The sequence below is a fragment of the Oryctolagus cuniculus genome, chromosome 20, assembly GCF_964237555.1.
Source record: "Oryctolagus cuniculus chromosome 20, mOryCun1.1, whole genome shotgun sequence".
In the NCBI taxonomy this organism is placed as follows: domain Eukaryota; kingdom Metazoa; phylum Chordata; class Mammalia; order Lagomorpha; family Leporidae; genus Oryctolagus; species Oryctolagus cuniculus.
Genome location: NC_091451.1, coordinates 20,230,828 through 20,257,128, shown reverse-complemented (window position 1 = coordinate 20,257,128; position 26,301 = coordinate 20,230,828). Strand labels below are relative to the sequence as shown.

The window sequence follows — 26,301 nt, the reverse complement described above, 5'->3', positions numbered from 1 at the left end:
AATAACTCCTCCCCGCTTCTTTTTCTGGCCAGAGGATTTAGCAGAATCTTGTCTGATTCTAAATATTCACAATTTCTTTTTTTTTTAATTAATTAATTAATTTATTTTTTTAACAGGCAGAGTGGACAGTGAGAGAGAGAGAGACAGAGTAAGGTCTTCCTTTGCCGTTGGATCACCCTCCAATGGCCGCCACGGCCTGCGCACCGCACTGATCCAAAGGCAGGAGCCAGGTACTTATCCTGGTCTCCCATGGGGTGCAAGGCCCAAGCACTTGGGCCATCCTCCACTGCACTCCCGGGCCACAGCAGAGAGCTAGCCTGGAAGAGGGGCAACCGGGACAGAATCCGGGGCCCCTACTGGGACTAGAACCCGGTGTGCCGGCGCTGCAAGGCGGAGGATTAGCCTAGTGAGCCGTGGCGCCGGCCCTATTATTCACAATTTCTTACACAGTATGTACCTATGCTCAAAAAGTTACAACTCAGTTAAACTTAAGGTCAAGCAAAACATTATTTCCTCTCTCTATATATTCTTTGATTCAATAAATGTTAATTGAGCCTTAAGATGCTAAATCAGGCACTGTGCTGCTGAATCCCAGGATTCAGCTGTGAACAAGACAGACTTGGAATTTATAATCTACTGTGAAAGAGGAAAAACTAACAGAATAACAATGCCATCAGTGAAGATACTGAGATATTTAAACAGGGGAGAGGGGCAACTCCAACACTGTGTTCTGGAAAAGCCTCTTTGGGGAACAACATCTAAAAGAAACCTGGAACTGGGAGAAAAAAAGTTTACATGTTTGATTCGTTTTTACATTTTCGGAAGCACCTGGTATTAACGCCTTTCATATATGTTGAGTAAGCCCATAATATTTTGACAGGATGATCGGTGTCAGATTTGGAGTAAAAATGAGGCACACATGGGAAGGCTGGTATACCTCTCTCCTCTCCTGGCACTGGGGCCATCAACTGACGCAATAATCCAGTCTTCCAATCCTCCCCTAATGGCATGCTCTGACCAAGCTGTTCCAAGATGCAGCCATTTTGTAGACCACCCCCACACAACTCCCGCAAGGTCCCATCATCTCTGCAGTGAGCCATTCAGCACCTTGCTCTGGTGTTGACCAGGGTAGCCAGGAGACAGCGGAAGAGATCTTAGGTGCTTTTTCCTACCCCCTCCTTTAGATTGCTAATCGGCCTGAGGCCAAATTGTCTTCCAGGGAAGAAATTTAAGAATCCATAATTAGGGTATTGAAATTCAAACTCAGACAACCCTGTAATCTAGATAGCAATCTCCATGTCACTCGGTAAAAAGGAAGTACTGCTTTACACTTTCATGTGGTCGTCTGACAACCTGTAACAAAACCGGTCTCATTAGTCTTTTTGATTTTTGCCAATCTTATGTCTCGTTATTGTTTCATTTTTCTTCAATGGTGTCAATATAGAATATGAAACCTCTGCAAAAAAAAAAAAACGCCCTCCCCAAGATTTCTTCCAAAAACACTCTGTGGTCGAGGAGGGGAAATTGCACATCAATGAACCTGACCTGGGGATGGGGTGATGGAAGGGCAGCCCGCAAGACCCTAGCTCTCTAGGGCAGATCGGAGCACAACAGCGCGCTGATACACCAAAACCTCGCGTCCTAGACAACATCCAGGCAGGGGAACCCGCACACACAGCGGCCCCTGCAGAGACTGAGATGTACGCGAAACTACTCTAAAGCAGAGCTCAACTGTCATTTCCTGGGGACCCTCGCGGCGAGGGGACGAAAAGGTCCCCGCTTCTCTTGCAATTCAGTCCCCGGACGGGGTCGGCCACCAACCCAGCTAGGACTTGAGGATAGTTCGATCAGTGCTCAGTGCGAGCAGAGATGATACATCAGCGGTGCACCCGGAGGAGCAGAAAACTATATATAACAAGGCACCTCCTTTCTCTCAGCAGTATCTCCTCCTCGTCCCTCAACTTCAGCCAAATAGGGAAAAAGGAGGGCCAATGAGACCACTGTCCTTCTGCCCTACGTGGGTGCTCTCCTCCACCTGCAGGGTACACAGCGGGGAAACCCGGCGCCTCTCAGCGGATGTGAAGAACCGGCGAGGTGAAACCAAGGAAAAGGGAAAGGAGAGGTTCCCGAGAAAGAAGTGTACGTTCGAGGGGCAGATGGAGAGTGGAAGTTCTCAATGGGAGCAAAGGAGGAGGTTGCAGGCCAAGGGTCTCTAAGCCGGCTCTTACCGTCTGTGGGAGACGCCATCTTCCAACCCATGTCACGTGACGTGGCCAACCGTCGGCGGGAAAGCGAGGACCCCTAAGCCACGCCCCCAAAGCGAAACCCTATCGCCAACTCGCAGCCCAGTCTCGTTTCTCCTCCCCATAGGACAGTCCTTGCCTAGCCCCGCCCCTAGCGACAGCCCTGCCCCTCGTGCTGTTGCGGAGGCGGAGCGACTGCAAAATTCTTGGAGGGTCTTATTTACTTTCCTCGGTAGGGGGTGGAACCCTGGTCGTGGCTGTAGCCAATCAGAACTCCAGGTTAGGGGGCGTCTCCCCTCCGTGTCCAATACAGAGTACCCAGGTAGGGGCGTCTTCCCTACCTCCGCCAATAGAATTCTCTGAGGTGGGAGGGGGCGAGAGCGCTTTCGCTTTTGACCAATCACATATCCGCAGGAGCAGGCCTGCGGGGGTGGAGTCAGGTGTTTTAGAGAGTGATTGGCCAGAGGAAATGCTCCTCTCCACGAATGAGAAGGTCGGGCAGGATGGAGGGGGAGGCCTGGCAGCTGTAGTGTTTCTGGCTAGCGCGGGCGGTGGAGGCTGGGGGAGCGTAGAAGAGGCGGCCGAGAACCATGGCGGCGGTGGTGGTGGCGGCGGCAGTGCGGGCCCGGATCCTGCAGGCGAGTGAGGGTGGCACCGAGGGACCACGAAGCTGGGACTTGGATGCTTTCCGTCCACTCTGAGCCATCCTCGGGCGGGACCGACTTCTTGGCCCAGCCCCCTTCTTGGCCGACCCTGGTGTTCCCCTCCCAGCCCAGCGGCCTAGTTTCCTCCTTCCCCCACCCCCACCCCGTACCTCCCCTAGTCTGGATGCCTCCCGGGACTTTCACCCGTTTACTCCGGGGCTTCCTGCTTGTTGGCTCTCGCCCACCGTCCTCAGCCCTACCCGGTCCCTGCTGCCACTCTTGCTGTCACCTCTCGGCCCGCCCACTGCCTTTCCCTGTCACTTCTGCACCAGCCACTTCGTTTTCTCGCATAAACTCCCCTCTCTTAGAGCTCTTTCGCCCGCCAGGAGCGTCCAAATGGCTCCCTTTCCCCACCCGTGAACCGAGGTAAGGGAGGGAGGGGGTTCTCGAGGGGCGAGGGTCAGCGAGTGAACTTTGAATCTCGCTCTGGGAGTGTGCACCAGGTTTTCACCACAGGCAGACACTTGCTAAGCTGTTTTCCCCAACTCTGGCTCTGCATTTCCCACAACCCGGAGGCGTTCTTGCCAAAGTTTAACTCTGTTAAACTTTGTCTCAATAAATTTACAGTTTTCATGTTGCAAGTAAATAAGGGCACGAAGTTCTGCTAGCGCATTGTTCCAGTCCCTTCAGGGGACTAAACATCTCTAAAACAGGCGACAGAGAATGAAGCTAAGAAAGGCGAGAAGCTCCAAGCTTCCCCCCTAACGTCAGCTCTCCGTGTGCCGGCACACCCTCCGATCTGCCCCTGGGAGACTGGGTCCTGTCTCCAGCCAGGCCTGTCGTCTCCAAGTCTCCAACCCTGAGTAGCTTTCCCCTCTGTTCCTAGCCTGGCAAGCAATTGCACAGTGAGGCAATATTTACAGTAGGCAGGATTCCCAAACCTGCTTTTCTTATTCCTTATGTTCAAACGGGGAACTTCTCTGTGTTGCTGGGCTTTTAGGTTATTATTATTATGTACCGTGTTTCCCTGAGTTCTTCCGCAAAAACAGAAGCAGTTTTAAGATTCTTGGCAGAATCAGCAAAGGTTCATATTTATAAATACACTGTTTAATGGAACAGTGTGGAAGATGGAGGGGTTCGCCGGGTGGGCTGGCTTCACTCTTATTTCTTGCCTTGATTCCAGTTCTGCTCTAGCAGCTTTTTTCTTTTTAGTAGCAAGAAAACAGTTTCCACCCTGTTTTGTCCATTACCAGCCTCTCCTTCAAATCTTTGACTAAAATTGGCTTTTCCCTTTGCCTCCGCCTCACTCCCATTGAAGGTATTTTGTGCTTTGCATCAGAGAGGAGAATCTGTCTCCCATGTACTTCATTTCAGAAACAGGTACAATTTTCTGAGCTTCTCAACTGACCTGGAAAAAGAAAAAAATAATGCTCCTTAGCCGACTAGGAGTTGCTCTATCATGAAACTTTGATACAGAGTAGTCTAGATTTGGCAGCCATGAATATTTAGAGGACTATCAAAGGGATCTATAAAGGTGAGAATTCAAGTTTTCAGCTATCTGAAGTGTTTGACTTACAGTCTCTGTTACTGACGCTAGTCAGTCTTAAGCTAGAACCTCTCTCCTTGTGATATCATCACTCCCATTCAGAGGTAAGAAAACCAGCCTTAGAGAGCCTGGCTTGCCTCAGTGAGCTGACAGAAAGAGAAGGCTCCACAGTCCCACTCCTACGTGGCTTCTACCCCAGCTCCGCCACTTGCTAGTTGCAATACTCCTGAAGGTTAGAATCGATGAGGATAATGAAGCCTGTTCCCTGACACTTACAGTGGCCCCAGGCCACTCACCTAGCACTTGATGGGGCTGAGAATTTAGGACTTAAATCTTGGCATCTTTTTCTGTGTTCCCCTGGAAGATCCCTGACTGTAACGCAGTAAGTGCATTCCTAGACAACAGGAACTGCCCAGGGACATGGGGAAAGAGCCCCAAACTCAACCTGTGCAAGTCAGGAGAACTTCCAAAGGGGGCTGACTCTGGGCCTGTTGCTTGGAAGACTACCAGGCCACTAACCAAGAGGAGAAAGGAGTCCCTGGTAAAAGAAGTAGCACGTGGGAACTAAACACCTGGAAAGCAGAAAGTTGGAGTGACCGTCGGAAGACAGTTTCTTTTCTTCAGCGAGTATTTCTAAGGAAATGAAAAGGTGGGAAAGCTGATCTCAGAAACTGCACAGCAACTCCTAGCAGAGGCAGTGCCTCTGTACCCCCTTGACATTGACAGCCAGGAGGCCGTGTGCAAGTGAAGAAGTACAGCTGAATGGCCCAAAGTGCTCAGCTTGGCTGGTCAGTGCATTTTCTGCCCATAACAGAGAGCACATGAAACAAAGTTTATACCAAGTGATGACTTGGTGAGGACTCATTCTTTCATCTCTGTGTTGTTCTATTACTGAGTGCTTGCTCTGTTCCAGGAACCAGGCTAGGGCCTGAGGACACGATGAACTAGTAATCGAAGGGGAAGGAAACTTAATAACTTGACAAGCTGTTACTGCACGATGTGAAATGAGAAATAAATAAATTCAGATGCCTGTGAGCTCCACAACCAGGTAGTTAGCCCAGACTTGAAAACAGCAGTTTCCAGAGAAAGTGATGGCTGGGACTGGCACTGTGGTACAGTAGGTTAAGCAGCTGCCTGCATTGCCGCCATCCCATATGGGCACTGATCTGAGTCCCGGCTGCTCCACTTCTGATCCAGCTCCCTGCTAATATCCTGAGAAAACAGCGGAAGATGGCCCAAGTGCTTGGGCCCCTGCACCTGTGTGGGAGACCCAGATGAATCTCCTGGCTCTCTGGCCTGGCCCAGCCCTGGCCATTGTGATCATTTGGGGGAGTGAACCAGCAGATAGAAGATCTCTCTCTCACTCTCTGTAACTCTGCCTTTCAAAAAATAAATACTTTTTAATTAAAAAAAAATGAAGTGATGGCTAAGGGAGGACCTGAAGGAATATGACTGAGCCAAGCAAGTGAGATGAGCTGCCAGGGTAAGAGGGAGCAGGTGCAAGAGCAAAGAGCATACACTATGTTCAGGATGGCTGGAGCATAGAGCAAGGAGGAAAGCCTATGCAGAAGCCAGGTCTGCGCGCATGGAACCTGCAGTGGCTATGGGGGGTAGATAGTAGCCAGGGTTGCAATACAGAGAGAGAAACCTGCTGGGGAAGCACCAAATGCTATGCAATCATAAAAAAGGAATTCCTAACCTAGTTTTGAGGGGGGGCAGACGTCAGCCGCCCTTTCTTTCAGTCAATAGATGTGTATTGAATACCAAAGTGTGTACCAGGTTCTATGTTGGTACACAGAACCATAACTCATGATGGGCTCCAGGAGTGCTGATGGTTTGAACAGCTTGTGTGGGGCTCAGGAGAGGAAACAGACTAGGTATTTGGAAGGATTCTTTCCTGGCCCAAAGTTACCAGCACCCTTTATCCTGGAGAGCACTGCAGGCATACAGACTGGCCCATCATGTGCCCTTCAGTTACATGGTCTCTCTTTAGACAAGATAATAATAAATCATGAACTTTTAACTTTCTTTTACATCCGGCCCTGAGCTTCAGTTGGCTCACTTCAATTAGACTTGAATGTTTCTTAAACCAGTTTCCATACCATATATACAAACATGGAGAGTTATTTTATTGTAGCTTTCTCTCCCTAGCTGTCTTTTGCTTTTGTATTAAGACAGCATATCTTTTTCCTATAAGACACCTGTGGCATTTTAGAAACAGCTTTATTGAAAATAAAATTGACATAGAATATCTTATTTAAAGTGTGCGGTTTGGGACCAGCATTGTGGCATAGCAGGTGAAGCCACCACCCGTAACACTGGCATCGCATATGGGCACCGGTTTGTGTCCCAGCTGCTCCACTTCCAATCCACCTCCCTGCTAATGGCCTGGGAAAAGCAGCAGAAGATGATCCAAGTGCTTGAGCCCCTGGCACACACATGGGAGACCCAGATGAAGCTCCTGGCTCCTGGCTTCGGCCTGGCCCAGCCCTGGCTTCTGTGGCCATCTGGGAAGTGAACCAGCAAATGGAAGATCTCTCTCTCTCTCTCTCTGTAACTCTGACTTTCAAATAAATAAACCTTAAAAAGAAATAAAATGTGCAATTTGACATACACAATAGTTTTACCATTTGTATACACCTGTGAAAACATCACAATCAAGATAATACACATTTCATATTTATCACCCCAAGAAGTTTCCCTCTTAGCCCTCCTTATCAACTTCCTTATCATCCCCAGGTAACCACTGATCTGTAACACTACAGATTAAGTTGGACTATTTTTAGTTTTATATAAAAAGAATCATCCAGTTTGTACCCATGATATGTCTGACGTCTCTCACTTTCCTTCATTACTGTAATTACATAGGTTGCATGTAACAATATTTCATTCCTATTTCTTGCTGAGTAGTATCCCAAAGCATGGACACATACATTCCCTTTCTTATTTATCCAATGATAGGCATTCAGGATCTTTTCCAAGCTTTGGGCTATTACCAATAAAACTGCTAGGAATATTTGTGTCCAGGTATTTGTGTGGGCATATTATACCTATATTCGATTATATACTGTTTGAACTATACTTATACTGATTATATAGTATATTATTTATAGTATTATTATGCTTATAGTGTTTGCATACTATCTTCAATCTAATACCTATCATATTAGATACCATGCTAAATATTTTCTCATTGTTAGATTTATGGTGACTACCTTTTCCAGGTTCAACATTAGGAAAATAGGATATAATGACCAAGAATATATTTTCAAATTAGTCAGTGCTGGAAATTCAGGACATGATCATCACAGTTTATCATTTTCTCACACAGTTTGCCATGTCTCAGAATCTCCTATGAGGGGACTTCAAAAAAGTTTCTGGAGGCCGGTGCTGCGGCTCATTAGGCTAATGCTCCACCTGCAGCGCCGGCACACCGGGTTCTAGTCCCAATTGGAGCGCTGGTTCTGTCCCGGTTGCTCCTCTTCCAGTCCAGCTCTCTGCTGTGGCCCGGGAAGGCAGTGGAGGATGGCCCAAGTGCTTGGGCCCTGCACCAGCATGGGAGACCAGGAGGAAGCACCTGGCTCCTGGCTTTGGATCGGAGCGGCGCACTGGCCATGGCAGCCATTTGGGGCGTGAACCAACGGAAGGAAGACCTTTCTGTCTCTCTCACTGTCTAACTCTGCCTGTCAAAAAAAAAAAAAAAAAGAGTTTCTGGAGAATAAAAGATAAATTTATTTTGGTGCAAAAAAAAAAAAATCCATGCATATGAGGGATTTTCAAAAAGTTCAAGGAAAGTGTGTGTTAAAAAAAACTATGTCAAAATTTAAAAAAAGAAAAAACCTCTAATGCTATATAATAATAACATTGTGGGAAATAAAAGTTCTTCTGCTTGGTACAAATTTTAAACAAACTATGCACAGACTTCAAATTTTTTGGTTTCAAAATAAACTTTATAAAATTTTAAGTTTTTACATTTATTTGAGAGATAGAAATCTCTCATCAACTGATATATTCCCCAAATGCCTGCAACAGCCACGCCTGCCTGGCCTATGCAGAAGCCAGGTCTCCCACATGTGTGACAGAGACCCAACTACTAGAGCCGTCACCTGCTGCCTCCCAAGTGGTGCCTAAGCGGGAAGCTGGAATTGGCACTCGCACAGGGATGCATATATCCCAAGTGTCTTTTTTTTTTTTTTTTTTTTTTTTTTTGACAGGCAGAGTGGACAGTGAGAGAGAGAGACAGAGAGAAAGGTCTTCCTTTTGCCGTTGGTTCACCCTCCAATGGCCGCCACAGCTGGCGCGCTGCGGCCGGCACACCACGCTGATCCGAAGGCAGGAGCCAGGTGCTTCTCCTGGTCTCCCATGGGGTTCAGGGCCCAAGCACTTGGGCCATCCTCCACTGCACTCCCTGGCCACAGCAGAGAGCTGGCCTGGAAGAGGGGCAACCGGGACAGAATCCGGCGCCCCGACCGGGACTAGAACCCGGTGTGCCGGCACCACAAGGCGGAGGATTAGCCTAGTGAGCCGCGGCGCCGGCTTCTAAGTGTCTTCTTAACTGCTGAACCAAATGCCTTCCCCAAATAAATTTCTCTTTTAATTTGCATTTTTCCATACTTTTTTAAAAAAAGATTTGTTTTACTTATTTGAGTTACAGAGAAAGAGGGAGAGACAAAGCAAGAAAAAGGTACTCCATCTGCTGGTTTACTCCCCAAATGGCCATAAGGGCCAGAGCAGGGTCAGACCGAAGCAGGGAGCCTGAAACTCCATCAGGTCTCCCACATGAGTGGCAGAGGCCCAAGCACTTGGGCCATGATCCACTGATTTCCCAGGCGCATTATCAGGGAGCTGGATGGGAAATGAGGATGCTGGTGTCACAGGGCGGCACCTCCACAAATGTTTCAATCAAGTTCCCCTCACCTCTTTTTCTTTAAAGACTGGCCTTTGAGAGCAAACTCTGAGGACTTTCTCATATACCTACAGTTGCTTGTATAATGTTGAGCATAGAATATCCATTCGTTAAATTTTTAATAAGTTTCTGCCCTCATTTATCAAAATAATCATTCTTCTGCCTCACAGGTTTCTTCTAAGGTGAACTGCGCCTGGCATGCAGCGTCGCCTTTCTCGTCTTCAGTGGTAAGTGCAGCTGGCCCTCAAGGGAGACTCCTGAGAAGAGAGCCAGGACAACTTCAGGATGTTCCCTCTCACTTTCTTTGCACGCTTGTGATCAGAATGTATGTCACATTGGTTTTCTCATCTCATATATCGAGTTGTAGGAATCTTAAGTACTGAAAGATCATCTTTTTAATTATGATTTTTCATGACCATACAATATTCCATTGAGTACAGATAACCTGAATTAACTAATAATTTTTCTGCAAACATGTAGATTGCTTCAGTTTTTTTGATATTATAAAACAAATATTTCTTTATATAATTTGTTTTCCTTCTTTTAGAATAGTCTCCTTTCTGAAATAAGATTACTGGGTCAAACAGTACATTTTCATGGCTTTTAGAGGTTTTCTTGACCTTCTCAGATAGTTGTTTCTGCTTAGCAATCTTTAGAATAATTTTTCCAAACCATCTGTCTTTCAGTCATTTGCAGTACCTAAAATCTAATAAAGACTGCAACACAAAATCTGCATGTAGAAGCATGCACACACTGAAACACAGGAGGTGTTCACTTTTTTTGGCTGCCAGACCCAGTTATGGTATGAATACGGCTTGTCCCCTCCAAAACTCACTTTGAAATTTTATTTCCTCTGTGGCTGTGTTGGGAGGTGAGGTCCTTAGGAGCTGATGAGGCCAGTAAGACGGATGAAAGCCGTTCTCGAGTGAACAGGGTATCAGAGTGAGGCCACCTCTAGGGTTTTGTCTCTTGCCCCGCCTGCTCACTCTTCCGCTTCTCCACCAAGTCATGATGCACGAGGCACCGCCAGATGCACCCGTGCAGTGCAGTCGCGGCCTCGCCCCCTCCAGACCCACGCTTTCCCTTCTGTTACCCTACCCCAGGCATTCAGCTAGAGCAGCAGCAGCGCGACCGAGACAGAGCTGGTTAGTGTAGTGAGCGCAAGCTGCTTCTCAGAAGCGAAAAATCATGTACCTCAGTGTAAAAAATCTTTCCACCATCAAGGTGATACACACTCATGGTAATGTGCCCGGAAATCGGCGGGGCCAAGTCAGAGTGAGTAGTCTTCGTTAACGCCCAAGTGCTGCTTTAGTAAAAACGGCACAGTGGCACGTGTTAGCCCAGGAAGCTCACTGTGTGTGAGAGTATTGAGAGGGTCTGCCACATTTGTTTTTTTAAATAAGATTTACTTATTATTATTATTATTTTTTTTTTTTTTTTGACAGGCAGAGTGGACAGTGAGAGAGAGACAGAGAAAAAGGTCTTCCTTTTCCGTTGGTTCACCCTCCAAGTGGCTGCTGCGGCTGGCGCACCGCGCTGATCCGAAGCCAGGAGCCAGGTGCTTCTCCTGGTCTCCCATGCGGGCGCAGGGCCCAAGCACTTGGGCCATCCTCCACTGCACTCCCCAGGCCATAGCAGAGAGCTGGCCTAAAAGAGGAGCAACCAGGACATAATCTGGCGCCCCAACCGGGATTAGAACCCAAGGTGCCGGCACTGCAGGCGGAGGATTAGCCTATTGAGCCACAGCGCCAGCCAAGATCTACTTATTTTGAAAGAGTTACAGAGAGAGGGAGAGAGACAAAGATCTTCCATCTGCTGGTTCCCTCCCCCTAGATGGCCACAACAGCCAGGGCTGGGCCAGACCGAAACCAGGAGTTTCATTCAGATCTCCCACATGGGTGGCAAAGGCCCAAACGCTTGTACCATCTTCTGATGCTTTTCCTAGGCCATTAAGAGGGAGCTGGATTGGAGGTGGTGCAGCGGGGACATGAACCGGCCCCCATATAGGATGCCAGTGTCCCACGTGACAGCTTTATCTGCTGTGCCACAATACTGGCCCCAAGAGTATTATGTATCTCTTTCCTAGTGCTCATCTTTCTAAAGACCAGAAGAAGCAATTATTAATCATCTTTCCTGTCTGTGAAAGGAAAAAGGAAGAAGGAATGCAGTTAATGAATACAGGTTTTATTCTTTTTTTTTCCAGCCAACTGTAAAGCTCTTTATTGATGGAAAATTTGTTGAATCCCAAAGTGACAAATGGATTGACATCCACAACCCAGTAAGCACAGCTGCTTTGGGGCTTAAACCGGGAACCCTGGGGACATGGTGGGAAGGTGGGATGTGGTGCTGTCTCTGTGACTCGGTGGAACATGGGGAAGAGGGGGCGGGGGCAAAGACTCACGTGCTGCTTTTCCCCATCAGGCCACCAATGAGGTCATTGGCCGGGTCCCTCAGTCCACCAAGGCTGAGATGGATGCAGCTGTTGCTTCCTGCAAACGTGCCTTCCCTGCGTGGGCAGACACCTCAATATTAAGCCGTCAGCAGGTCCTGCTCCGCTATCAACAACTTATTAAAGAAAACTTGGTAAAGAATCATCTTTTTAAAGATTTATTCATTTATCTGAAAGGCAGATTTACAGAGAAAGAAAAAGAGACAAATAGAGAGAGAGAGAGAATCTTCCATCTGTATTTACTTCCCAAATGGCTAAAACAGTCAGGACTGGGCCAGGCCAAAGCCAGGAGCCAGGAGCTTCTTCCAGGTCTCCCACGTGGGTACAGGGGCCCAAGCACTTGGGCCATCTTCCGCTGCTTTCCCAGGCCATAGCAGAGAGCTGGATGGGAACTTGAGTAGCTGGGACTCCAACTGGCAGCCGTATGGGATGCGGGTGCTGCAGGCCAGGGCTTTAACCTGCTGAGCCGCACACCAGCCCTGGTAAGAAACGTGAAAGGTGCAGTTTTCCAGTATTGCTCACGGAGTGCTTGTCAGTCCCAGAGATCTTTGCAGCTGCCCTCCCTAACTACGGTACAGAGACATTGCCTCTCCCTTTTCAGTGCTTCTCCTCAGTTTTGCTGCTCTTCCTTGGATACCTGGGAATTGAAAGGAGGTTCATCCTTGCATTAGATTCTATCTGTGTCTTTTCTCTCTAGAAAGAAATTGCCAGGTTAATCACGCTGGAACAAGGGAAAACGCTAGCTGATGCCGAAGGAGATGTATTTCGAGGCCTTCGTAAGCTGGGAGCCCCTGTTGGGGCTTTTGGGAAAGAGAACAGGAAGATGGGAGGCAGATTCCAGAATGGGAGGTTGCTTCTTTATGTTGACTCTAGCATCCCATGATATCTTTAATACTTTAAAAAATGGCAATACTTGTTAGGCGTCGGTGAGACTGATTTATTCTGTTTTTAACTCAAATGATCTTCCGGTAGGTACATGTATTTCACTGTCTTTTTCCCATTTAGAGAATCTCATTTTGCACGACCGCTTTGTATAGGACCGCCTATCTCAGGCTGAGAGCGCGTGACAAAGCTAAGTAGTGCCCAGCGTGCAGAGCTGCTGGCCTGACTTCTTCTCTGTTCCAGAGGTGGTTGAGCACGCCTGCAGCGTGACATCCCTCATGCTGGGAGAGACCATGCCATCCATCACCAAAGACATGGACCTCTGCTCCTACCGTCTGCCCCTGGGGGTGTGTGCGGGCATTGCTCCGTTCAATTTTCCCGCCATGATCCCCCTTTGGATGTTTCCCATGGCCATGGTGTGTGGAAACACCTTCTTGATGAAGCCGTCGGAGCGTGTTCCCGGAGCCACTATGCTTCTTGCTAAGTTGCTTCAGGACTCTGGAGCCCCCGATGGAACGCTGAACATTATCCATGGACAGCACGAAGGTAACCGCCCTTCGGCACGGGGCTCCGTAACCTGCCTACCAGAAAGTCAGGGTGTGAGGCGGCGATTGGATGTGTTGGGATGCGAGCACTGGGGAAGAAGGGAAGTCCAGGATTGAAGGTACTGTGTGCTGCCGGTTCCCAGCTCTAACTAACCAGCTGGGATTAGCAGTGCTTCTTGCCTTATGCTATACTTTGGGACACGAGAAATTTGGGTTAAGACTAGACACAGACTAAAGAACATTTTAGACTCAGTGTTAAAGGGAGGCCAGGAAAGTATTTTTTTATAAAGATTTATTTATTTATTTGAAAGAGTTACACCAAGAGAAGGAGAGGCAGAGAGAGAGAGGTCTTCCATCCATTGGTTCACTTCCCATTTGGCCACAACGGCTGGGACTACACCGATCCGAAGCCAGGAGCTTCTTCCAGGTCTCCCATGCGGGTACAGGGGCCCAAGGACTTGGGCCATCTTCTACTGCTTTCCTAGGCCATAGCAGAGAGCTGGATCAGAAGTGGAGCAGCCAGGGCTTGAACTGGTGCCCATATGGGATGCCGGCACTGCAGGCAGCGGCTTTACCCACTATGCCACAGCGCCGGCCCCAAAAGTATTTTTAGCTTGAAGAATTTTTAGACCTCAGATTGAAGGCCTTCTATTTTCTATAATAGTAGCTAATAAATAGTGCTTCTGTGTTTCAGGTACTGTTCCTAGTACTGTTTATACATGATCTTATCTAATCTTTATAACAATCTTTTGAGGCAGGAATATTTTACAGATGAGAAAGTTGAGACACAGTGAAATTACATAATTTGCCCACAGTCATTCTGCCAGGACCTCTCATATGTATATATACCTCATAAGGCTAACTCTAGTTTTTGCTTTTAATTACTATGCCATATGACCAGTCACTTGGGTGCACACTGGTCTTTGAGAGGCTCAGTGCATAGTGACAGCTGAGGAAACAGCACATTCCTTTTATATTTTGTTTTGTTTTAAGATTTTATTTATTTGAAAGGCAGAGTTAGAGAGAGAAAGAGAGAAAGGGAGAGATCTTCTACCTACTGGTTCACTCCCCAAATGGCCACAGTGGCCAGGAGCTTCTTCCAGTTCTCCCCTGTGAGTTCAGGGGCCCAAGCACTTAGGCCATCTTCCTCTGCTTTCCCAGGCCATTAGCAGGGAGCTGGATTGGAAGTGGAGCAGCCGGTGGCTTAACCTGCTGCGCCGGTCCTGGAATTAGCACATTCTTACTGGACGAGGAATGTTAGAAGTCTGGAGGAAAATACGAATTGTTAGTTTCAAAGTTAGACCACGAGTAGAAATTCTGGAATAACAGATAGTGAAAGGGAATGGGCTAAGTAGAATTTGTAAATTAAAGAATGTAAGAGGAAGAGGCAAGAGAGAACTTTGTAAGAGGAATCTAATGTAGAGAAAACAAGTGCATGAGAACTTCTGATTCATAGCAGTGGGGCAAAGAGAAGTCTTTGTGCTGAGAAGCTGTGGCCATTTGTTTCTTTGTGGTGATTGTTTCTTTTCTCCTTACAGCTGTAAATTTTATTTGTGATCATCCCGACATTAAAGCAATCAGCTTTGTGGGATCCAACCGGGCAGGAGAGTACATCTTCGAGAGAGGGTCAAGACATGGCAAGAGGGTTCAAGCCAATATGGTGACTGCCTATTCCTTTTATCTCCAAACTTTGTTATATTGAAATTACCTTGGAGCAGCTAAGCCAAAGGGCTGCTCATCCCAGTGTATCAGTGTTTGCTAACCACTTCATCCTGAATGTCTTTTCTTTAACCATTACCTTGTAAGGCATTTTTTTTTTTAAGATTTATTTATTTATTTGAGAGGCAGAGTTACAGAGAGAGGGAGAGACAGAGAGATCTTTAGTCCTCTGGTTCACTCCCCAGATGGCCACAATGGCCAGAGCTGGGGTGATCCAAAGCCAGGGGCCAGGAGCTTCTTCCCAGTCTACCATGAGAATGCAGCAGCCCAAGCGCTTGGGCCATTTTCCACTGCTTTCCTAGGCCATTAGCAGGGAGCTGGATTGGAAATGGAGCAGCTGGGACTGGAACTGGTGCCTGAACGGGATGTCAGCACTGCAGGCAGAGGCTTAACCTACTATGCCACAGCACTGGCCCCAGGCATTTACTTCCAAGTCAAGATAATCACCTCTTCTACACGAGTAATCTAGATGACAAAGAGCACAATCCTCCCTAATGTTATTCACATGCTTTGGGCTTCCACAGTAACAGTCAGATTCTGGTTCTGGCTTCTGGTTTCTTATTTATACCATGCTTTTAGTCCTTCCTTCCTATTAAGGCATGTCCTAACTACTAGTCTCAAAGATAAGATCGGATCTAAGTTTCCAGTGTACTTAAGGCACTGGAGAGAACCAGTTTGTTTGGTTTACTTGATTGCATAGTTTTGCTGTTCTCTTGCTAGTTCCTTGCCAATTCTTAGCAAATCTTTGATACTAAGCATTAAATTCTGTTTCTCATCCTTCTTAAGCTAATGTTGTACAAAAGATAGCCGTCTCTGCACTGGCATGCATATACCCACTTAGTTTTGGGGCGGAGTGATTTTTGGTCAGTTTGACTTAAGTTCCTTCTAGTTCACTCCATACCTATTGAGTGTATTATGTGTTCAAAATTACATGTAATGGAATTAAATTAAGTACCAGACATGGGTATGTATCCATGCCCTCAACTGTGTTTTATCTTGAAATGTAAATAGGTAAATGATTATATTATTCTACATAATAAAGAAGTATATGAAACAAGTCAATTCAGGGACCTTTTCTAAAAATATGCATCAGGGGTCTACTTATTTCACCTCTCAGGTGATTACTGGCATTCATACTGGCAACTATGTTTACATGCTCTTTAACTGGAGACCCCAACAGACAGTAAATTCTTTCCTGTCGACCTTAGGAAAGGGAAGGGGCTTTCCCTGGTGTGGATGCAGTGTTTTACTTGTCAGTGTGAATGTAAATGGGGCTGGGGTAGTTTTTGTTTCATTTTTGCAGCTGGTGTTTTTTTTTTTTGTCTTGGTAATGGTTTTGACCTAAATAAACACTTATCAGCTTATCAGCTGGAAAACGAAGAAGTAACATGAAGGATCCTAAGGATGAATTCTCGAGGTTTTTTTCTTTTGAGTTCTCATGTGAAATTTCAGATTCCTTGTTAGTTTATTTACTATATTTGGCTAAAAGGAGACTGATGTACTTTCTGTATTTTTTTAGGGAGCCAAAAACCATGGGGTGGTCATGCCAGATGCCAATAAGGAGAATACCTTGAACCAACTGGTTGGAGCAGCATTTGGAGCTGCTGGCCAGCGCTGCATGGCTCTGTCAACAGCAATCCTTGTGGGAGAAGCTAAGAAGTGGCTGCCAGAGCTGGTGGAGCGTGCCAAGAACTTGAGAGTCAATGCAGGTGACCAGTTATCTGCCTGCCTCCTTAAGCTGTTTCATTTGTGGCACTAGACCCTTGGATTTAGCATTGGCCTTGACTCTTGGGAGCAATGTCTATTCCTACCATTGATTCTGTTTATAGTATAGTTGTCATTTGGATATGTCTCTTGTTAGCAGTCATATTCAAGTTAATGAAGACCTTACATATTTTTACATTGTTTTACAGGAGACCAGCCTGGAGCTGACCTTGGCCCTCTGATCACTCCCCAGGCCAAAGAGCGAGTCTGTAACCTGATTGATAGTGGACCAAAGGAGGGAGCGTCTATCCTTCTTGATGGGCGGAAAATTAAAGTGAAAGGCTATGAAAATGGTAACTTTGTTGGACCAACCATCATCTCAAATGTAAAGGTGAACAGCTTTTGATTATCTCATAAATATGAGAGCCGAAGGCATCTTAGAGGCTATGCAATCTCATTCCTCTAATTTATAAATGAAGGTATTTAATGAGTTAATACCTTATCTCTTGCCAGGACTGCATAGTAATTTTATTTATTTTTTAAAGATTCATTAATTTATTTGAGAGGCAGAGTTACAGAGAGAGGGAAAGACAGAGAAGGAAATCTTCCATCTGCTGGTTCACTCCCCAGATGGCCAGAGCTGGGCCAATCTGAAGCCAAGATCCAGGTGCCTCTTCCAGGTCTCCCATGTGGGTACAGAGGCCCAAGCACTTAGGCCATCTTCCACTGTCTTCCTGGGCCATTAGCAGAGAGCTGATCAGAAGAGGAGCAGCTGGGACTCAATCCAGCACCCATATGGGATGCTGGCACTGCAGGTGGAGAACTAACCTAGTATGCCACAGCACCAACCCCCAGTTATTTTATTAAACTAGTCCTTTCTACTATACTAGCAGCACAGTTTTCATAAAGGGCTGGATATTTTCTGCTTTGCAGAGATATAGTCTTTGTCACAGCAACTGTCAGCTCTGACACAGTAGTATAAAATCAGCCATGAAAACTGTGTGGTAGGGCTGGTGCTGTGGCATAGCAGATAAGGCCGCTGCCTGCAGTGCCAGCATCCCATATGGGTGCTGGTTCAAGTCCTGGCTGCTCCACTTCCAATCCAGCTCTCTGCTATGGCCTGGGAAAGCAGTAGAAGATGGCCCCTGCACCCGTGGAGGAGACTTGGAAGAAGCTCCTAGCTCTTGACTTTGGATCGGCACAGCTCTGGCTGTTGCAGCTGGGGAGTGAACCAGCAGATGGAAGACATCTCTCTATCTCTCTCTCTGCCTCTGCCTTTCAAATAAATAAATCTTTTTTAAAAAAATTTAAAAAACAACTGTGTGGCTGTGTTCTACTAACACTTTATTTAAGGACACTGAAATTTCAATTTCAGATAATTTCAGCTCATGGAATTTAAATTTTTTTTCAACCATTTAAAAATGCAGAAATGCAATGAAAAAAGAAAAAATGCAGAAACTATCCTTAGTTTGTGGGCTGCACAAAAACAGGCAGCAACCACATTTGGCCCAAAGGCTATATAATCTGCCAGCCCCTGTCTTACATTCTACTGTGTTATTTATTTAATGTGAATTTTCCTCTACCTCTCCTTTTCGCTCCTGGCTCAAAGCTACTGCAGTGTCTCAATCAATTTATCAACAACTGATGCATATTTACTCTGTGCCCAAAATTTAGCAGTGTGTCACCAGAAGGTGAAAAAAGGAAAAAGAATTGATGGGTCAGTTTTTATTTATTAAGACTGAAAGGCCGGCGCCGCGGCTCACTAGGCTAATCCTCTGCCTTGCGGCGCCAGCACACCAGGTTCTAGTCCCGGTTGCCCCTCTTCCAGGTCAGCTCTCTGCTGTGGCCCAGGAGTGCAGTGGAGGATGGCCCAAGTGCTTGGGCCCTGCACCCCATGGGAGACCAGGAGAAGTACCTGGCTCCTGCCATCAGATCAGCATGGTGCGCTGGCCACGGCGGCCATTAGAGGGTGAACCAACGGCAAAGGAAGACCTTTCTCTCTGTCTCTCTCTCTCATTGTCCACTCTGCCTGTCAAAAAAAAAAAAAAAAAAAGAAAGAAAGAAAGAAAGAAAAGACTGAAAGTCTTTCATCTAATAGGACTAAATATGAGGATAGGAGGCTGTTCTGAAATTTGCAAATCCTCACAGTAATCCTAAATAATCAACAGTTGACTGTGAGTAGAAATTATGAGCTCTTTTGCCACAGAACTCTAGAGGAACGCACTTATCAACAACAAACACAGCTGACAGGGTGCAGGGCTGAAGGCTTTGAATGGTTAAGTGTAACCAGTAACACTAACAAAATGTGAATGCACAGACTTGTAGGAGGCCAAGGAGTGAATGAGAACTGATTGCCATTCTTAGAGAGACCTTAACACAGGGTTTCTATGAGCATAAACATGCTCCTGGTGTATTTAATACATGCTTATAAAAATGAATTTTTGTGTAATTTTTTTGAAAGCATAACTATTATATGAAACTAGTTGTACAGTTATTAGGAAGCCAGTGGTGGGTCATGGGCATGAAAAATATGGGGTTGTTTTGTTATGGTTATCTTGTTAAGAATTTTAGGTTGTTTGTATAATTGATTGCTTAGAAGGTGGAATACTGTAAGAGAGGACTTTTTAAAATAGGTGATTTAAAATGAAAAGAGGTCACTGATATGGAAGCTTAGTGAAGGTGCCAAATAAACATAAAATACTCAAAATACAAAAAGCTGACTTCTTTTCTGGGTGCGTCACTCCTGGCAGCCAAATATGACCTGTTACAAAGAAGAGATTTTTGGTCCAGTTCTTGTGGTTCTGGAGACAGAAACATTGGATGAAGCCATCAAGATCGTCAATGACAACCCATATGGAAATGGGACTGCCATCTTCACTACCAATGGAGCCACCGCTCGGAAATACTCCCACCTGGTGGACGTTGGACAGGTTTGTGAGCAGAATTTGTAGGAGATGATAGCCTAGAGCCCAAGAGGAGACAGTAAACAGTGATCAGTGATGCAGCCTTATTGAAAGCCCGTCCCTCTACTCTCCCACAGTGCCTCATTTCTTGCTAAGACACACGAGGTTCGCGGGCGGAAGTTGGGCATTTGAAACTGGTCTCTCTGCAACCTCTGTGCTGCTAAGCGGAGGGAGAGCCTCTGCTTGAGTTCTCTGCTCAGTGTCTGTTATGTTTTGTTTTCCGCCTCAGGTGGGGGTGAACGTGCCCATTCCAGTGCCTTTGCCAATGTTCTCGTTCACCGGCTCTCGCTCTTCCTTCAGGGGAGACACCAATTTCTATGGCAAACAGGTAACTTTTGAATAAAATATTTTTTTCCTTTAAAAAACTGTCTTGAACATCTCAGGAGGGAGGATTCTGCCAGCAGCTTCTGTGGGGCGTTTGTTGTTCACCAGTGTGAATCAGAAGGTTCCCTAGAAAAAATACAAACGGTCATGAACATTTGCCGAAGTTGCTGCTTCCTGAATAACTTAAGGCACAAAGTTTTGGGACGTGCAAGACTGTGTATATGCCATTTCCTCTGCCTGTGGTCCTCCCCTGTCCTCCCCTGCCATCTAACTACTCCTGATCATCTGTCACGCCTCAGTTTAAATGCACACCTGGAGAAATCGCCTTTAACCAGCCCCCTTCTCCTGCTCAAGGTGAGTGGGTCGCCCCTGTGCCCCACTGCACCCACTTCTCCTGTCATAGTTTCTCCTTTACAAAACACTGGACTGACACCTTTGTACCAAATACTCCATGAACTGAATACAACACTGAACAAGAAAAATGAAGCAGTTCTGGAACCAGATTGCCTGGGTTCAGATTGCATCTCAGGGGCCAGCACTTTGGCGGAGTAGGTAAAGCCCCCACCTGTGCCCCAGCACTGGTTCCAGTCCTGGCTGCTCCACTTCCAATCCAGCTCCCTGCTAATGGCCTGGGAAAGCAGCAGCGGATGGGCAAAGTGCTTGGGCCCCTGCATCCATGTAGGAGACCTGGAAGAAATTTCTGTTCCTGGCTTAGCAATGGCCCAGTGTTGCCCAGCTCTGGCCATTGAGGCCATTTGGGGGGTGGCCCAGCAGATGGAGGATCTCTCTCTCTCTCTCTCTAACTCTGCCTTTCAAATAAATAAGTAAATATTAAAAAAAAAATGTAGCTCAGCCAGTTATTGGCTGTATGATGTCAGTGCATAACTTCTTTATGCCTCAAGTTTCTTCATCTGTAGAGGGAAAATATAATAAAAGTATCTACAGATTTTGTAAGGTTATGAGGACTGAATTATCACTGTTAACTATCAGCAAGTACATATGTCCTGAGGCAGGAAGAGGCCTGGTGTGTTCACACAGCAGGAATGGGCTGAGCACAATGAGTAAGTGAGGAGAGTAGGAAGAGATGATATTAGAGAAACAGGCAGGGGTCAGACACGCTGAGCTCTTTAAGTCTTGGTGAGAAGACCTCACCACACTGCAATTACTATGTTCCTGTCTGCGTGCCAGGTACAGAGCAGGCTTCCCAAACGTTGGTTAGTGGAAGTTCTTTGTAGTACCACAGAAATATAACCACTTTGAAGTCCTCATTAATAAATTACATATTTTGATACCAGTCTTCCCTTTTATAGGTTTATAAAAAATTATTATGCATAGTAGATGTAACAGGGTGGTTACCTAGTTAAGTCAACACTGGTTATTTAGAGACTGATTATCCAGGTTGTACATTAGTCACAGCTTTTGCAAAATTGACTACAGATGCTCCTTGACTTGGGGGTGGTTTATATCCCAATAAATCCATCATAAATTGAAAATATCAGGAATCAAAAATGGCTAAGCTGCCACCTGGGATGCTGACAGCCCACGTCAGAGTCCCTGGTTTGAATCCCGGTTACTCTGTGTTTCCAAATCCAGCTTCCTGCTAATGCACCTGGGAGCAGCAGACAACGGTGCAGTACCTGAGTTCCTGCCACCCCCTTGGGAGACTGGGATGGAGTTCCTGGATCCCGGCTTCAGTCTGGTCTAACCCTGGCTGTTGTGAGCATTTTGGGAGTGAACCAGTGGATGGAAGAGCTGTGTCTCTGTCTCTACCTCTTCCCTCTGTCACTCTGCCTTTCAAATAAATAACTCTTTTAAAAAAGGCATTTGCTACAGCTGGCCTACTGAACATCCCAGCTCAGCTTTCCCCCGGTGATGGCAAGGCTGACCAGGAGCTGCTTTTGCTGCCCCCTGCCTAGCATCTCATGAGAATATCATCCCAAACATCACCAGCCTGTGGAAAGATCAAAACCCAAACCTTGAAGTATGGTTTCTAGGGAGGTGCATGGCTAATGTACAATATTTATTTTTATTTTGTAAGATTCATTTTATTTATTAAAGGCAGGGTGAAGTGCGGAGACAGAGAAAGAGGTCTCCCATCTGTTGGTTCACTCCCCAAATGGCTGCAACGGCTGGGACCCACTTCATCTGGGTCTCCCATATGGGTGGCAGGGGCCCAAGCACTTGGGCCATCTTTCACTGCCTTCCAGGTGCACTAGCAGGGAGCTGTATCTCAAGCAAAGCAGCCAGGACTCAAATCAGTACCCAGATATAGAATGCTGCCATTGCAGGCAACAGCTTAACCCACTGTGCCACAATGCTGGCCTTTCACACCATCTTCAAATTGAAAAATCATAATTTGAACCATCATATGTCAGGGATCAGCTGTAGTTTAATACAGGCAATGAGTATTTAAGAGTAGCAATTGTTTTATTTTTTATTTTTTGAAAGATTTATTTGTCTATTTGAAAGACTTACAGAGAGAGAGAGAGAGAGAAGTCTTCTATCCTATGGTTTACCCCCCCAGTTGGCTGCAATGGCCAGAGCTGCACCGATCGGAAGCCAGGAGCCAGGAGAGCAATTGTTTTAAATAGTGTCCCATTCTCCCACCCCACTCCACATTTGGTTTAATTAGTATAAATTATCTGGGTAAGTGAGGTTTATGGGAGGAAATTATTGATCTCATACACAGTTTGAAGTCTTAAATTCTTAGATTTTTTTAAAGATGTATTATTTAGCTGAAAGCAGAGTTACAGAGAGAGAGAGAGAAGGAGAGACAGAGATCTTCCATCCACTGCTGGTTCAACTCTCCAAATGGCTGTAATGACTGGGATTGGGCCAGGAAAAAGCCAGGAGCCAGGAGCCAGGAGCTTCTTCCGCGTCTCCCTTGTGGGTGCAGGGGTCCAAGCACTTGGGTCATCCTTTGCTGCCTTCCTAGGTGCATTAGCACGGAGCTGGATTGGCAGAGGAGCAGCAGGGACTCAAACCAGCACCCATATGGGATGCCAGTGCTGCAGGTCATGGCCTAATCCACTGTTCCAGAACACTGGCCCCAAATTCTTAGATTAGTAAATTGCTACTTTGCATTCTGGAAAGAACACATGAAAATATCATTTTTTAAAGACTTATTTATTTGAAAGAATTACAAAGAAAGGTAGAACCACAGAGAAACAAAGAAAGAAAGGATTTTACCTGCTGGTTCACTCCCCAAATGGCTGCAAAGGCTGGATCTGGGCCTATCCAAAGCCAGGAACCAGGAGCTTCTTCCTGGTCTCCCATGTGGGTGCAGGGGCCCAGGTACTTGGGCCATCATTTACTGCTTTCCCAGGCCATAGCAGAGAGTGGGATGGGAAGAGGAACAGCTGGGACTTGAACAGGCACCCAAATAGAATGCCGGCACTGCAGGCAGAGGCTTAGCCCACTACGCCACAGCAGCCCCAAAAGTATCATTCTTACATAATAAAATGTAAAGGCTGTATCTTTATGTTGAAAGTATAATCCCTAAAATTGTTCTTGATGCATTAAAATGACCCAATTTTGTCAAATAATTCTAGAAGAGCATTTTAACAAGATTAATACTTTTACTAAAAATATCTTTCTGGAATGCTAGTAATTTTATTGTGTTAGATCTGTACAATGAATTCTCTTTTGCTGAAGACTCTCTCTCTCTCTCTCTCCCTCTGAGAGAGCAAGCCAGAGGGAGCCTAAAACATGCTGAAATTTTGCCCACATCTTACAGACACCTCAGAAGTGAATGTGTACAATGTCAGACAGTTTTACTTTAGATTGTCTCATCACTAACAGTTACCAGGAATATTTCGCTGCCTCATTCCTTTTCTTCGTCATGGGAAGGAGAAAACTAATAGTTGCTGAGCAGCAGGTACTTCGCTACAATATGTTGCTTTGTCGTCTCATTTTCTCCTCACAACTTGCTCTGAGGTGGCTGTTAATGTCACACAGATGTGTCTCCAGTAGGAGCAGAGGTGGATTTGAGCCAGGTGTATTGATTTCAGGGCACATGACACTCAGCTTTAGGTCGAGAATGACCTGCACGTGAACAGGCTACATTGTTCAGTTTTTCTGTTTAGACCCTCTTGGCTTAGAAATCCTAATTTTAGCATAATAATGAGAGCTAAGGTTTGACTGTTTACTGTGTGCCTGCCAGGTATGTGTGTGTGTGTGTGTGTGTATACACACATGGAAAATGTTTTTAAGTAGATTATCTCAAAAACAACACACTGGATTTTGCTTGGTTACAGCTATTCCTCAAACAGGAACACGAGTAGCACTCAAAGCACTGCCTTCTAAAGCTAATTGAAAGAAGAATCATGAAACCCAGAAACACATGCTAACTCTTTGTTTTTCCTTTGTTCTCTTTAGGGCTTCCAGTTCTACACTCAGTTAAAGACTATCACTTCTCAGTGGAAAGAAGAGGATGCTACTCTCTCAACACCTGCTGTAGTCATGCCTACCATGGGCCGCTAGAAACAAGTTGTTCAAGACAGTCCACCCCGAGTAATCTCCCTTTATTCTTGACCTACTTCATTTGCCAACCCTGCTCAGAGCAGATCCTTGGTGTTGGCATCCATTGTAATTGAGTTCTTTCCCAGGACTGTTAGCCCCTGTCACAGTTGCTCTAGGGAGACTCCTAATATAACACTGAAACTAGAGTTTCACTTGCTCTTCATCCTTCTATTTTTGAAGTAACTGTTTTAATTGTGAAATGTTTATCTGGAATGAGAGCTTAGACCTGTTTTCTAAAAATGCTCCCCTTTTCTGATGACTTGAAGGAGTTTACATACAGAAGACCGTCCAATAATTGGAAGAACTCTTGGATTAGGAATTTGGATATTAAGAATTAGGATAGAAATAATTCACCCTGGGGTTAAGCCTCAAACACAGCCCTACATAAATGCCAGTGGGGAAGACGCCTCTCCAGGTTTTCCTGAATTTCACTTCCAGCTAACACCACACAGGATATAACCCATTTCTACACGTCCCAACATTGTGACAACTACTTCTTTCTTTTCTGCTCAATGCTTTTTTGTTGTCCTTGTGATTCAAGACCATTATTTAATGCTGTCATTGTCACTGCTCCTGCTTCTTAGAAGTTCTTTCTCAAGGATACCTCAGGACTTAATGGATAAGTCAACTTCTTGTGAAGTGTGCCAAGGTTCAGTGCCTGCTTCAGCAATCACTAATTAATGCTTCAGCTGTTAACTCAGACACAAACAGTTTGAGGATTATTTCAAGTTATTTTATACCCAGAAATCAAGAAGTGTTCCAATCATGGAAGTGGATTAAGACTCCTGCCTTAAGCAAGTTTAATCTATTACTTGCCAAATTTTGTATGTTCTTTCCTTTTCCTGTATTTCTATTAGGGACACTTTTAATGAAAGAATTCTTCATGTAGAGTAATTATTTAGGGCCTAAGAAATTTCAAAGCTGTTCATTACAAAAAGAAAAGAAATGCTCTGACAGTGTTCTGCTACCACGAATTCAACTGCCTTTAAGCTTTTTTTAAGTCAGAACAGTAACAGATGTGCTGAACAGAATGGATTCTTTTTGATCTACCACCCCAAATGAATACTGGCTTTCTGAACTAGAAGAAGGTTATTGCCTCTGATGTTGTAATTTCTGGTTCTTTGCCAAGTGGCATAGGTCATTTATTTTTCTGCCTCTTCATTAGTTTCTTGGATAGTGCTGACCTGCCCCATGGGGGTTATTGAGTGAATTAAGGATAGTAGAAAACCTTGAAAACACTTTGCACTCTATGTGCTTGAGGCTTATTTACTACCACCTGCTGGACAGAATGTCAGAATCGTCAATCACTTAAGGTGACTACAACTTTAATAAAATACACTGACTGATGACCTTCTGGGTCCTCTTCTTCTTCTTTTTGACCTTCCTAAAGATGAAATCTATAATTTGGGAATACAGTGACCTTTGTTTTAACTCTTATCACTGCTGGCAAAAGTGCTATTTAATCCAATACACCAACTCTAGGCCGGATTGAATAAAGGTTATTATTGTCTAAATTCAAGTGGAATGAAACTAAATTCAAGTGGAATGAAACTCCTAACATTTTCCTTACATTTCAGGGAAGTCACTTTAAAAAATACTAACTAACCAGAACTCTATTGCACTAGTTGGAATAAACTCATTTGACCAGCTAACTTGAAACTGAAACTCTTTTGCTGCTCAGAATAGTTTCATAGATGGGAAAAAAAATCTGTAGTTATGTTCATGTTAGTAACACCTTAAAATTTTTTGAGTGTTTTTTTAAGTCTGATGTCGCCTCATTTGAAATGTCTCAGATTTTACATAATGCTGATTATGAATAGCAAGTTATAAATAAAAAGCCATTCAACAGAGAAAA

The 26,301-nt window shown here is 45.4% G+C and overlaps 3 protein-coding genes across 12 annotated transcripts in view; 1 reads left to right on the top strand and 2 right to left on the bottom strand.

Moving 5' to 3' along the window:
- LIN52 (lin-52 DREAM MuvB core complex component) overlaps positions 1-2,467 on the bottom strand; it is a 116,692-nt gene extending 114,225 nt beyond the window's left edge. For 3 of the 4 annotated variants that reach the window (XR_011384923.1, XM_051826263.2, XM_070065268.1), the window contains exon 1: positions 2,229-2,437. Coding sequence is in view for 3 of the 4 variants with exons in the window: in XM_051826263.2 (XP_051682223.1) it covers positions 2,229-2,259 (31 nt within the window). In the remaining variant the exon portion in view is untranslated. Of the gene's footprint in view, positions 1-2,228 lie in introns of all 4 variants that reach the window. The other variant, XM_008272055.4, reaches the window with a different exon arrangement.
- A 244-nt stretch (positions 2,468-2,711) lies between these two features.
- On the top strand, positions 2,712-26,301 carry ALDH6A1 (aldehyde dehydrogenase 6 family member A1). The gene is made up of 12 exons (XM_002719652.5): positions 2,712-2,881; positions 9,510-9,566; positions 11,543-11,617; positions 11,761-11,922; positions 12,486-12,564; positions 12,914-13,216; positions 14,754-14,875; positions 16,454-16,643; positions 16,848-17,029; positions 19,389-19,568; positions 19,831-19,929; positions 24,303-26,301. Exons 1-12 carry the CDS (start codon positions 2,834-2,836, stop codon positions 24,405-24,407), a joined length of 1,602 nt encoding a protein of 533 aa, XP_002719698.1. The 5' UTR covers positions 2,712-2,833; the 3' UTR covers positions 24,408-26,301.
- The window catches only part of BBOF1 (basal body orientation factor 1), a 51,746-nt gene continuing 45,375 nt past the window's right edge, over positions 19,931-26,301 (bottom strand). For all 7 annotated transcript variants that reach the window (XM_070065260.1, XM_070065259.1, XM_070065258.1 and 4 more), the window contains one exon: positions 19,931-20,051. In XM_070065260.1, the coding sequence (XP_069921361.1) occupies positions 20,040-20,051 (12 nt within the window). In that variant the 3' untranslated portion in view covers positions 19,931-20,039. The remainder of the gene's footprint in view (positions 20,052-26,301) is intronic.